This window comes from Caenorhabditis remanei, chromosome V, assembly GCF_010183535.1.
Source record: "Caenorhabditis remanei strain PX506 chromosome V, whole genome shotgun sequence".
Lineage (NCBI taxonomy): Eukaryota > Metazoa > Nematoda > Chromadorea > Rhabditida > Rhabditidae > Caenorhabditis > Caenorhabditis remanei.
In genome coordinates, this window is record NC_071332.1 from 20,259,369 (window position 1) to 20,273,257 (window position 13,889).

At 34.6% G+C, this 13,889-nt stretch overlaps 3 protein-coding genes across 3 annotated transcripts; all 3 read left to right on the top strand.

The window, feature by feature from the left end:
* Nucleotides 1–2,022: 2,022 nt before the first annotated feature.
* GCK72_021555 (uncharacterized protein) lies at nt 2,023–2,355 on the top strand (the record flags this gene model as incomplete). The annotated part of the gene is made up of 1 exon (XM_053734350.1): nt 2,023–2,355. One exon carries the CDS (start codon nt 2,023–2,025, stop codon nt 2,353–2,355), a length of 333 nt encoding a protein of 110 aa, XP_053583263.1.
* Nucleotides 2,356–2,966: 611 nt separating this feature from the next.
* GCK72_021556 (uncharacterized protein) lies at nt 2,967–4,384 on the top strand (the record flags this gene model as incomplete). The annotated part of the gene is made up of 5 exons (XM_003104509.2): nt 2,967–3,053; nt 3,096–3,174; nt 3,336–3,405; nt 3,454–3,565; nt 4,094–4,384. 5 exons carry the CDS (start codon nt 2,967–2,969, stop codon nt 4,382–4,384), a joined length of 639 nt encoding a protein of 212 aa, XP_003104557.2.
* A 2,901-nt stretch (nt 4,385–7,285) lies between these two features.
* GCK72_021557 (uncharacterized protein) lies at nt 7,286–13,533 on the top strand (the record flags this gene model as incomplete). The annotated part of the gene is made up of 11 exons (XM_003104461.2): nt 7,286–7,360; nt 8,571–8,661; nt 8,727–8,792; nt 8,837–8,980; nt 9,672–9,923; nt 10,469–10,617; nt 10,671–10,802; nt 11,916–11,980; nt 12,026–12,154; nt 12,202–12,317; nt 13,283–13,533. The coding sequence occupies 11 exons, from the start codon at nt 7,286–7,288 to the stop codon at nt 13,531–13,533; spliced, it is 1,470 nt and encodes a 489-aa protein (XP_003104509.2).
* Between the last annotated feature and the right edge of the window lie 356 nt (nt 13,534–13,889).

Here is a 13,889-nt window from a genome sequence, read left to right on the forward strand (position 1 = left end):
TCTTGCATTGAGAAATGAGCCCAAATGAGGCAAAATGAACCAGAATGCACAAAATTCCAAAATCATTCAAAACAACTCATTATTATACTCATTTGAACCGTTTTGTCCTGCTGATTTCAAAAATATAAGTTTCATGGGTCCTACCACAAAAATGACTGAGATACGGTAGATTTTGTGAAATTTCAATTTTTGGCGATTTTTCGAATTTTTTCAAAACCTTTTAGTTTGCTTCATTTCTAACCAATTTTTATGATTTTTGGCTTGAATTTTCAGTTTTTATTTTATTTTTCATTTTCAGCTTGAAAAACTCACTTCTCTCACTGCTCATCCCCACTTCTTGACACTTTTGAGTCTACAGTACTTGCACATCAGTCGATGCTCTGCCACACGGATATTACAGAATTTTGAGTGGTTTTTGCATTGGAATAGCGTTTGTTGAGTGTGAGAACGGCTGAAAATATTAAAAATAACAAAAAATTGACAAAAATAGGATAAAAAACGCTTCAAAATGCCTCAGAATGCACCAAAATGAACTAAAATGCACCAAAATGATTAGCGTGCATTCTTCTGCATTTTTGTGCATTTTCACACCACAAAACCCACCGAAAAAACATGGCACACGCCCGACACGTCTGCACACCAAAATGCACACCATTCCCATCATTTCCGCATACCAAACACAGCGGGTTACTGTATTCTGGGATAGCTAGAGTCATTTTTGATTTAAAAAAATGAAAAATGATCAATATTTCTTCTTGTAAATTACAAAATAGTAGAGAAATAGAGAAGAAAAGAGGTATTGTTGGGGGGGAAGTCAGAAAAGTGAGCACATGGTGACTAGCGGGGGGACTGTTTGCACAAAATTACGCGGAGAGCAAGGAAACAAATATTGTATGTTGAACTTTGGTGGCTGATAGCAAAGGGGAACACCGAAATTTTGAAATTTTGAAAAAAAAATGAAAAATTTGCGTTGAAAAAGCAAAACATGATTCAGAATGATCTAGAATGCTCGAAAATGCACTCTGATCATTCTTACGGATATCTGATTAATTTGAGAGTATTTTGAGCGGTTTTAAGCTTAACATGCGCTGGAAAAAACAAAAATGCATCAGAATGCCCATGAATCATTTTGGTGCATTCTGGAGCATTCTGGTGAATTTTGAGCTTCAAAATGGATCAGAATGTTTGAAAATGCACCAAAATGATTTTAGAGCAATCTAGAGCATTCTGGTGCATTTTTGAATTCTGAAATGTCTGAAAATGCACCAAAATGATTTTAGAGCAATCTGAGGAATTTTAAAGCATTCTGGTGCCGTTAGGAGTCCGAAAATGCGTCAAACTGCACTAAAAAGAAGCAAAATACGTCAGATTGGTTTTAGTGCATTTTCGAACATTCTGGTGCATTTTGGAGCATTTTGAAGCATTCTTTTGCAGTTTAATGTTTTGAAATTATCCAAAATGCTACAAAATGCACAGAAATGCAACATAATCATTTTGAAGCATTTTGCAGCATTTTCGGTTGTTGTGATGCTTCTAAATGACTCAAAATGCACCAAAACAAACGTAGTGATTTCTAAATCAATTTTGAAACAAAAACTATCAAAAAAATATATTCTTATCACCAATTTTTCCAAAAATGCACAAATGAGTCATGACCTTTTCGTCAAAGATCAAAAAGATCCATTCCAACAACACAAATCATCTTGTTACCCATTTTTTGTCTTTCCCATTGTCCAGAGGGCGGCGGGAGGTGAGCAAATAGTGGTGTGCACAATTTTCTGACTTTGTGGATTTAAAGTATATAACAACGGAGGATAGGGGCAATTTTAATTTAAAAATTGTTGTAAAATGGTCCTGGTTAACATGGAGCATTCTGAGAATGATCAAAATCATGAAAATGATCGACGCATTTTCTCATTTTTTCATTTCTTCCACACTTATTCCCCTTTCTACTTACTCTCCTCGCCCCATAGGCTCCTACGGTACCCAGCGCTAATTCTTACTGTAGCTACAGTACTCCTAATGATATTCCGATTCTACTGGATGCTATGGCAAGTTCCTGGCGAATTCCTGTCATTCTCATGGGCTGAGGCGAAAATGTTCGGTTTCATTTCGATGGAATCCGCGATTTTGACGGTGGCACTGATCCGGATGGGATGGACGAAAAGTTTGGAGAGAAATGAGAAGAATATGGCGAATTTGAGAACGATGAGAGTGGAAAAGTGTCAGAAAAAGAAGGATGACTATCGGATTTTGTATTGTCGAGCATTCATTTCGAATTGTTTCGTTTTTTGCGCATTTATACTGACTTCGGTTTATTTGGCGGTGCATCGGGATGTCACGGAGGGAGAGTAAGTTTTTTTTGGGAGAAAATTGGGTAAAAATGCACATTTTGAGAGGAAAAATGCAAAAAAAATGTACAAAAATGCTCAAGAATGCTCAAGAATGCACAAAATGTGTAATGTGCATTTCGGTGCATTTGCTCAAAAATGTTCGAGAATGTTCAGAATGATCAAAATGCATGATTGGTGCATTTTCGTACGCAATGAGCATTTTTGAACATTCTTGTGCACTTCAAAGCGTTTTAGATCATCTTTCTTTCATTTTTTGTTTTTTTTTTATACATTTCTTTCTTATTCCAGCTCAAAACACAACTCTTAATATTAAAACTGCGCAAAATGAACATTTTTGAGCATTTGGAGTAGAAAAATGCACAAAAATGCTCAAGAATGCTCTAGAATGCTCCAGAATGCACAAAATGCAATTTTTACATTTTTGTGCATTCTTGTGAATTTTTGTGCATTCTTATACATTCTTCTGCATTCTTATACATTCTTGTGCATTCTTGTGCATTTTTCATAAATTTTCTTCTCATTCCAGCTCAAAACACAGCTCCTGGTACTGGATAATCGACCCGATTATCGCAATTCTCTGTGGTTACTCGAATTTCCTATTCCTCCCGATTCATGCTATCCGAGCTCACGCCGTCACTCGAGAATTTGAAATTTTCAATGAAGAATTGGAAAAAAACGGATAAGGAAAAGAAATTGGCGGTGAGAAACTCATTTTTATATATAAAAACTGGAATTTTTCAGAATTTGAGTCTCATCAGAGAGTACGGAGCAAGGCAAATCAAGTTGTTCGAGTACGCTAACTTTCTGACGGAGAGAATGGGTAAGAATGCATCAGAATGCACCAGAATGCACCAGAATGATCATGGCGCATTCTGGGCTAATTTAGAGCATTCAAACTGCTTCAAACTTCAAAAATAAGGTGATCATTCAAAATGCTCCAGAATGCACCAGAATGATCATTGGGCATTTTCATCATTCCAGAACGCTTCATGACGTGGGCACCAGCTCTTGCCATTCTTTCATTTCTCATGGCCACTTATATTGTTACTGAGTTAGTTTTTTTGACTTTTTTTCATCAAAAATGAAAATTTTTTTTCAGATTCAGCAGTAAACCACCAGTTCTCTATCTTATCTGCATGATAGCATGGATTATATCTGGTTTTATTATCAGTTTTGCGTTGATGTACCCAGTGGCGTTTATCCAAGAGGCGGTGAGTCAAAAATAATGCACATTTTGAGGCTTTTAGATAAAAAAAATGCAAAGAAGTGCTCAAGAATGCTCTAGAATGCTCAAAAATGCACAAAATGCATATTGTTCATTTTGGTGCATTTTGGTGCACGTTGAGCATTCTTGTGCATTCTTATGCAGTCTAGAGCATTTTTAAGCATTTTTGGCCGTTTTCATGCAGTCTTGGCTCATTTTTACTTATTTAATGATAAAAATGCACCAAAAATGATTTTCTACATTTTGATTCTTTTGCATTTTTGTGCATACCTGAGCGTTTTAGAAATTTTTTATTTTTAAAATAGAAGAAAAAATGCAAAAAATTCTCAAAAATGAACTGAAATGCAGATTGTTCATTTTGGTACATTTTGGTGCATGTTGAGCATTCTTGAGCATTCTTGAGCATTCTTGTGCATTCTTATGCATTCTTGTTCGTACTTGCACACTTCCGAGCGTTTTAGACCATTTTTCTTCAAAAAATTATGGTATTTTAAATGAAAAAATATTTTTCCAGATGTCCCAGACCGCCCGTGTCCTGCTGAACTCTACGATCCTCCAAGAATGCGATGAGCCTTTAATTTTCGAAAACTACCGTATGCTCCTCGACCGTAGTCTACACAACCGATCGACGAATAACGTGCTTCACGTGTTCTGTGTCACCAGAAAAAATGTGGAACGATTGTTTTTCACGCACTCAATTCTTATCATTGTGATGGTCTATGTGTATAGTTTGGATGAGGGAATTGGCAAAGGATTCGAGGAAATCGGGAAATTGATAATGATGAAGGGTAATACGACTGGTTAATTGATAATTGAGAGATAATTGCATTGTATGTATATTTGTGATAAATGATTTGGAAAAATTCGTTGAAAAAGCATGAAAATGATTCAGATTGATCCAGAATGCCCGAAAATGCACTCTGATCATTCTCGTGCATTTATGATGAAGTTGAAAGTGCTTTGAGCGGTTTTTAACAAAAAAAATGCTTCAGAATACAAGGATCATTTTGATTCATTTTGAGCCATTTTTCAATACCGCGAATGAAAGGGTACGGTAGGCATATGGTGCATTTTGAAAACCTAGAACACTTGAAAATGTAACTGAGTCAAAAAGGTTTTAGTGCATTCTGGAGCATTCTGGTGCATTTTGAAGTTGTTTCGAAAATGCACCAAAACTCATCAGAATGATTTTAGAGCGGTTCGGAGCATTTTGGTGCATTTTGAAGTGCGTCAAACTGCACCAGAATGTGCCAACAAGCGTCCGAATGGTTTTTGTGCATTTTGGAGCATTCTGAGGCATTTTTGTGCTTAGAAATGGTTCAGAATGCACTGAAATCTAGCGTCAACGTTTCTTAGATGAAAACAATGCAAAAAGTTTTGAAAAGTAATGTCAAAAACAAAGAAAACCGCAGAAAATGCACAAAAATGTGCAAAAAGTCAATTTTGAAACAAAAACTGAAAATGCATAAAAATGATTCAAAATGATCCACAATGCTTGAAAATGCACTCGGATCATTCGGTCGAATTTTTGAAAAGTGCGAAACTTGCAAAACCCTAACAACTTGTACTTTTCCTTTCAAAAACCATCAAAATTTTGCATTCTATTTTATTTACAAATAGAAATTGTGTACTCTTGTTCGCTACAGATAAGATAAGATAGCATCGTTATGCGAGGAGGACACTGGTCTTAGTGGTCTTATTGATTTTACTTTTACACCACAAATTCCCCCCTATTATACTTAATTATGTTTATTTAATTATTTTTATACTTAATCATTACATATTTTTTTACTGTTCTCATTAGAGCGCACATACTGCACTTTGAAAAACTGCTTATCACCTTGATTTTACTTATTTTTATCATTCGATATTCTCAGATATTAGTATAGCATATGAATATTGCACCTGGACACGTAGATCTTACAATTAGCATTTAATTGAAATCACCCAATTATCCGATTTCTGATCTTCCGTTGATCTTTATCATTCCCCCTGATCATTTTGTATTATCCGTCGCCCCTCATTATTGATGATCAAAATAGAATACACTGATATGACCACCCATTCTTCTACTTATGTGTAGTGTATTATAGTCGATACGGGGGACATGATGACAGTCAACACAAAAATAAAATGGTGATGATGCAAATAAGTGTACTTTTTTATTATTACTTTTTTTGATGGTCAGTTTTTGGGGGTTTTTTTCATTTCTAATTGTGGGAACATTCCCTGTCAGTTTCAGCTTGAAATTAGTGAATTTTACATTTTCAGAATCATGAGATCTTGGCAATTTGAATAAGCATAATTATCGGTATAGGTCTTGCTACAAAAAACACGTTTTCTTCTGTATCTCTAGCTCAAATCTGATAAAACTTATATTTTTGGAATCAGGAGATCTAGACGGTTTTAATGGCATAATTAAGTCAAGACAATTTTGAAATTATTCATATTTATACGTATCTAAAACATCTTGTTTAGCTGATTTTAATAGAATGAATTTCACTGGTTTTAAACATCAGTAGCAAAAATGTTTGCTTTTGAAAAAATATGGATGTTAAACCACATGTTGTGCGAATGAAATTCAAGCTGATTTTTAAAGAAAAATATAATAATAATAATAATAATAATCATTAAATTTTCAGATAAACTCAGGTTTTAATTAATTATACATGAAAAATATGCAAATATACAGCATAAAACGTTAAAAAACAGTTCAATGTTTTAAAAAATCAGCAGGAATTTTATAGATTAATTTTCGAAACTTTAAAAGGTCATAACTTTCTTAAGATCAATTTTCGGACCCTTGCCCCCTTTATTTTGCTTATTCCAGAACTATAAATTTCATTAATTTGAAGCGGAAAATCACGGAGATCTCAAAAACTCAATTTCTGACAATTCCAGTTTAAAAAAAACTATTATCCCAACATATTTTCTGATCTTTATACAGTACCAGACAAAAAGGTATCAACTTTGGCGGTTTTCAGTGGAAAATGACCAACTTTGTGTGCCATAGTAATTCTGAATGTCACACCAAGAAAATTTTTAATGGATCATATAGATTGAACGTAGAGCACCATTTTTGTAGTTGACAACTTTTTTGTACGGACACTCTCTAGAGAGTTATGGTCACTTTAAGACGACAGCTCAAAAATCGCACTGATTTGCACTGAAAAGAGTCGATTTTACTTCGGCGATATGTAACTTGCTAGGGAGTGTTCGTACAAAAAAGTTGTCAACTACAAAAATGAAGCTCTATCTTTGATCTGCATGATCTATTAAACGTTTTCTTGGTGTGACGATCAGAATTACTATGGCACACTCTCAAAGTTGGATTCTGTTTCTAAACTATTCTCCTAACATTTTTCTGATCTTTATACCTTATTCTCCTGCAAACATCATTCACATCATCTATTTTTACACCCTACAAAACAGAAAATGCTATCATTTTCTGTCGTTCTCCCCCTTCTATTTTGTCCCTTACATACGAATTGTGTGTATGTGTCCTCCTAGTCCCCCCCCCCCCCCCCTTCTTCACCACACGTGTGTGTTGAATGTGTGTCCTTATCAACTTATCATGTTTCCTCTCTTTCTTTTTCTCTTTTTCTATATGTTTCTACATATTGGTCACTAATTTCTCTTTTCTATTATGTTTTTGATGGAAACTTTCGTATTGATTTGTTTTTTTGCAGAGATTTTTTTACAAACCATGGTCCGTGGGAAATGCACAGTGTGTGATTCACCAAATGCTACTAATTATCATTTCGGAGCACAATCTTGTAAGGTAGGTCCAATTTTTTATAACAAATTTTGTTTGAAAGTTTGATTTTTGGAATTTCCATATTTAGACGACTCCAATGACTATAAACATGACGGAGTAGGCCCCGCCCCGTTGAGATGATTCTAATGGTATACTTTTACGGATTTTTATGGAGAACTGACTGAGATACGGTAAAAAACGTTTTTTTGGAATGAAAATACGAAAAATTCTGCATTTTTGAGCTAAAATCATGTAAAACGGATAGAAAACGAAGAAGTTATAGATTTTCGAAAAAAATTTTAAATGTGGAAAATTGAAAAAACTACCGTATCTCAGTTATTTTCGTGGCAAGACCCATGAAACTTATATTTTCAGAATCTGCATTTCAAGACGGTTCAAATGAGTATAATCATGCCATACTTTCAGAAAATTGACATTTTGAGCCGAAAATGAATCAAGATGCACCAAAATGCTCAAAAATGAAAATCATGCAAACCATATCATGATTATACTCATTCGAACCGTCTTGTGTTGCTGATTTCTTGTTGAATGAGAATTTTTGTTAAAATTGCAGAATTTTGAGCCAAAATTTAAGAAAAATGAACAAAATTCAAGAAAGTTATGGTTTTTCAATTTTTTCTGAAATTTCAAGTTTCAGAAAAGATACTCTAAGTTTTTGCATAATAACATTCTGAAAAATAAAAAATTGAATCTGATTGCACTTTTGAATGAAAATACAAAAAATGCTGCATTTTTTGAGTTAAAAATCATGTAAAACGGATAGAAACAGATTTTCGAAAAGTTTCGAAAAACTTCGAAAATTGAAAATCTACCGTATCTCAGCCATTTTCGTGGTAGGACCCATGGAACTTATATTTTCAGAATCAGCGTAAAAATGCGGTTTAGATAAGTATAATCATGCTATACTTTCACAAAATTGACATTTTCAGCCGAAAATGCATAAAAATGCTCAAAAATGAAAATCATGCAAACCATATCATGATTATACTCATTTCAACCATCATGTTATGCCGATTTTGAAAATAAAAGTTTCACAGAATTTAGATCAAAACTTACCGAGTTACGGTCAATTTTCGAAACCAATATTTCCGAAAACAAAATCTGTAACTTTTTTATTTTTGACACTTTCAGACAGTTTTTAGCTTGTTAAAACCGCCATTTTTTGAATTTCTTGGGGAAGACAATACCAAATCAAAAAAAAATTAATTTCCAGGCCTGCGCTGCATTCTTCCGTCGCAGTATAGCCATGGGACAGACATACGATTGCCTGGGCGATGGTATCAAATCGTGTCGCATTGATCATAGTAAGTTTCTCGAATTAGAACTGAGACATTTCGAAACCGGTTGCAATTCGTCCAAAAAGTTTCAGCCCTCCGTCTCAACTGCCGACACTGTCGTCTCAAGAAATGCTTACGTGCCGGGATGGTTAAGGATCGTAAGTCAATTATTTTCATTTAATTATTTAATTGGTAATTACAGTAGTCCAAGCCAAGCGAGAAGTGAAACCAACAATTCCTCTGTCCAAGTCCAATTCTAGAAATTCTTCACAGTCTGAGGATTTTTGTCAGCCACAGCAGACTCTCCAGCAGGTTCCTATAGAACCCTTAGTGGACGGATCCATCTGTAAGTCTTATATTTAAAATTAAGAAAAAAAGACGGTTCAAATGAGTATAATCATGATGTGATTTGCATGATTTTCATTTCTGAGCATTTTGGTGCATTTTGATGCATTTTCGGCTCAAAATGTCAATTTTCTGAAAGTGTGTCATGATTATACTCATTCACACCGTCTTGAAATGCAAATTCTGAAAATATAAGTTTCATGGGTCTTGCCACGAAAATTGCAGAGCTACGGTGGCTTTTCAATTTTCGAAAAAAAAATAGTTTCGACAATTGGCCGTAACTCGATCAATTTTGATCCACATTCCGTAAAATTTAGATATTCAAAATCAACAAGACAAAACGGTTCGAATGAGTATAATCATGATATGGTTTGCATTATTTTCATTTTTGAGCATTTTGGAGCATTTTGATGCATTTTCGGCTCAAAATGTAAATTTTCTGAAAGTATGTCATGATTGTACTCATTCAAACCGTCTTGAAATGCTGATTCTGAAAATATAAGTTTCATGGGTCTTACCACGAAAATGACTGAGATACGGTAGTTTTTCAATTTTCCATATTTTTCGAAACTTTTCGAAAATCTGTAACTTCTTCATTTTCTATCCGATTTACATGATTTTTAGCTTAAGAAATGAAGAATTTATCGTATTTTTATATAAAAATGCAATAAAATTTAAAAATTCATTTTCAGGCCCTCCACCCTACGACCAATACCCCACCACATCCACTTCCGATGTCATGTTCTACTCTGAAAATGAATGGGACTTCTGCCCGCCTCCGACACCGAAATCCAGAAAAATGACAGAAGAGTCGTCTGAAAATCTGATGGGAATGGATGAGCTTCAACAATTCATTCAGATTCCAGCTGAATCCGATGATTTTCAGTTTTTGACGGATTCCGCAGAGGTTCGATCAAGGATGACTTCATTTTCAGAGTCTTCTGGTGAGATTTTATTTCGAAACTATTTTTTATTAAAAATAAAAAAATTACGGTTATGATAAACTAAAAATTGTCTGAAACTGTCCAAAACTCAAAAAGTTACCGATTTTCGAAAATTTTCGAAAAAATTGGTCTTGAAAATTGGCCGTAACTCGATAAGTTTTGATCCACGTTTCGTGAAATTTGTATATTCAAAATCAGCAAGACAGGACGGTTTGAATAAATATAATCATGATATGGTTTGCATGATTTTCATTTTGGAGCATTTTGGTGCATTTTCGGCTCAAAATGTCAATTTTCAAAAAGTATGGCATGATTATACTCATTTGAACCGTCTTGAAATGCAGATTCCAAAAATATAAGTTTTATGGGTCCTACCGCAAAAATGACTAAGATACGGTAGTTTTTTTTGATTTTCGAAATTTTTCGAAAACCTGTAACTTCTTCATTTTCTATCCGTTTTACATGATTTTTAGCTCAAAAAATGCAGAATTTTTTGTATTTTCATTTAAAAATACACAGCCATTGTTTTCAAATTTAAAATTCAGCCGCCTACCTGTCTGCCCTAGAAGAAGAGGACCGATTATTCGGACTGGCTGCTCTCTACACTGACCAAGTAATAAATCTAAACATGCGACGGCGGATAACCTACACAGACAAGCTGCTCGGATCAGTTTTCGATGGTCCTTGTGTTTGTGTAAGTGGGAGTACTGTAGCATACTGTATTTTTGATAAAATTTAAATTTTCAGCCTTATGACATATCCGACTTGAAACTATTCGACCATCGCACCTATCGTCAAAAGAATCGAAATGATTACACCATGATATTGGATTATATCAATAGGTTCCCTGAATTTCAAACATTAAACAAATCTGAAAAAGTGAGTACAGTACCTTACAGTAGCCTACAGTTACCCTGAAAAATTATTTATTTTTTTAGAGCATTTTGGTGCATAACTCGATCAGTTTTCATCTAATTTCTGTGAAACCTAGATATTCGAGATTAGCAAGACAAGACGGTTCGAATGAGTATAATCATGATATGGTTTGCATAATTTTCATTTTTGAGCATTTTGGTGCATTTTGATGCATTTTCGGCTCAAAATCTCAATTTTCAGAAAGTATGGCATTATTATACTTATCTGAACCGCATTTTTACGCTGATTCTAAAAATATAAGTTTTATGGGTCTCACCACGAAAATTACGGAGATACGGTAGATTTTTGATTTTCGAAAAAAAAATAGTTTCGAAAATTGGCCGTAACTCGATCAATTTTGATACGCATTCCGTAAAACTTATATATTCAAAATCAGCAAGACAAGACGGTTCGAATGAGTTCAGTCATGATATGACTTGCATGATTTTCATTTTTGAGCATTTTGGTGCATTTTGATGCATTTTCGGCTCAAAATCTCAAATTTTCTTTTTTTCTAAAATGTGGCATGATTATACTCATTGGAACCGTCGTGACATGCAGATTCTGAAAATATAAGTTTCATGGGTCCTACCACGAAAATGACTGAGATACGATAGATTTTCAATTTTCGAAAAAAAAATTAGTTTCGAAAATTGGCCGTAACTCGATCAATTTTGATCCACATTCCGTAGAACTATTATACTCAAAATCAGCAAAACAAGACGGTTTGAATGAGTATAATCATGATATGGTTTGCATGATTTTCATTTTTGAGCATTTTGGTGCATTTTCGGCTCAAAATGTCAATTTTCTGAAAGTATGGCATGATTATACTCATCTGAACCGCATTTTCACGTTGATTCTGAAAATATAAGTTTTATGGGTCTCACCACGAAAATTACGGAGATACGATAGATTTTTCGATTTTCGAAGTTTTTTGAAATTTTTCGAAAATCTGTAACTTCTTCATTTTCTATCCGTTCTACATGATTTTTAGCTCAAAAAATGCGGAATTTTTTGCATTTTTGTTTGAAAATGCATTCAAATACAATTTGAGTATCCACAAAAAAATTTCAGACAGTTCTTTTCCGAACCGCCGCTGCAGTTGACGTGCTGGTAGATCAAGCGTATTACAGTCAAGTGTAAGGTTCCTCTACCGTAACCTACAGTAATCCAATTTATTCTAGAATTTTCCCAACAAAAGACGTGTTGGTCACTGCCAATGGGGAGTACCTATCAATGGATCCACTGCCACAAATTGAGAATAAGAGGGATTCTGGAAATTTCCAGTCAGATGAGGACTATGATAAGTACAAGTGAGCACCTGAGTCTCGTATTTTAAATGTAGATCAAAAATTTGCAGAGTATTGACATCGATGAAGCTGAGACAGTGGATGCATGTCTGTAAGCCGTTTAAGGATCTCAATATGTCGTTGACTGAGTTTGCACTGTTCAAGGCGTTGACTATTTGGCATTATAGTGAGTTTTTGGATTTTGAAAGCAGCGGAAATGTTTAAAATGCAAAAAAAAACACGTTTAAAATGATAAAAAAGGTTGAAAAACGAGTTTTTGACATTTTGGGGTATTCTAGGGTACCGATATTGCCTCAAATGCCCCAAAATGCGTGAAAATGCGTTTTTGTCATTCTAAGGATTTTTGTGCATTCTGAATAAGTTTCACACTCTCAAACATCTGAAAATTGCACTGAAATGCACTAGAATGCACAAAAATGTGTTTTTTTTTAAATTCTAAAGCGTTCCAGTGCAAATTGGGGCATTTTTAAACAGCTATTAATGTACTAAAACATCTGAACGCTGAAAAATGCATTATTGTCATTCTAGTGCATTCTCTGACATTCTGGAGCATTCTGGTGCATTTTGAAACATTTTTTCGGGCTTAAAACCGTCTCAAATCGCCCAAAACGCGTTTTGGTCATTCTGATGCATTCTGAGGCAATTCAAAGCATTCAGAATGGCAGTTCCCATCACCAAACATTTGAAAATTGCCTGAAATGCTCTTGAGTGTCTAAAAATGGAAATTTGCCATTTTGAGACAATTCAGAAAGAATTTTGGAGCATTCTGAACTATTTTTCAACCTTCAAAACATCTGCAAATAGTCTGAAATCCTCTTGAATTTTTAAAAATGCGTATTTTTGCATTCTGAAACAATTTGAAGCCTTCTGAATGACAGGTGCCGCAAGAAATACATTCAAAAGCGTTTTGGAGCATTCTAAGCCATTTTACTGCATTTTTAAGCTGGTCCAAAAACTCTAGAACGTTGAAATATGTATTTTTGTCATTCTAGTGCATTGTCTGACATTCTGGACCATTCTGAACAACTTTTCAACCTTCAAAACAATTAAAAATCATCCGAAATGCTCTAAAATGCTTGAGAATGCGTCGTTGTCATTCTGGAATTCTCCACATAAAAATTTCTTTTCCAGACTACTACAAACTGCAAGAAACGGGTCGCCAAGTGTGCTCCCGTCAACGTGACGACATTTTCCGCACACTCTTGCTCATCTGTGACGATGAAGGCCATCCGGACGCCCTTCTCCGTGCTTCTGATATAGTACTGGCAGTGGGCGTGGCCATGGCGGAGGTCCATGAAATGGTGACGTCATATATTGAGATTACGGTGTATGATGTGTTGGATGACCCCATTTTAAAGGATATGTTGAAGTTTCAGTATTGATTTATTTAATTAATTGATATTTTGTTATAATTTGAATATTTGTGCCATGATATATGTATACCGGTTAATTATTTTTTAATTATTCATTTTTGAATAAAATTGCTATTTCAATAGAATTCAAGCAAATTTTCAGAAACTGCAGAGATTTTTTATTGGGCGGCGTGACCTGTCATTCAGAATGCTTCATAGTGTGCCAGAATGCACCAGAAAGATCAAAATGCATTTTTTTGCATTCTAGTGCATTTCAGACAATTTTCAGATGTTTTGAAAAGTGAAAATTGTTTAAAATGCACGAGAATGAGTTTGATAGCGTGAAAACCCATTCAGAATGCGTCAGAATGTCAGAGAATGCGCTA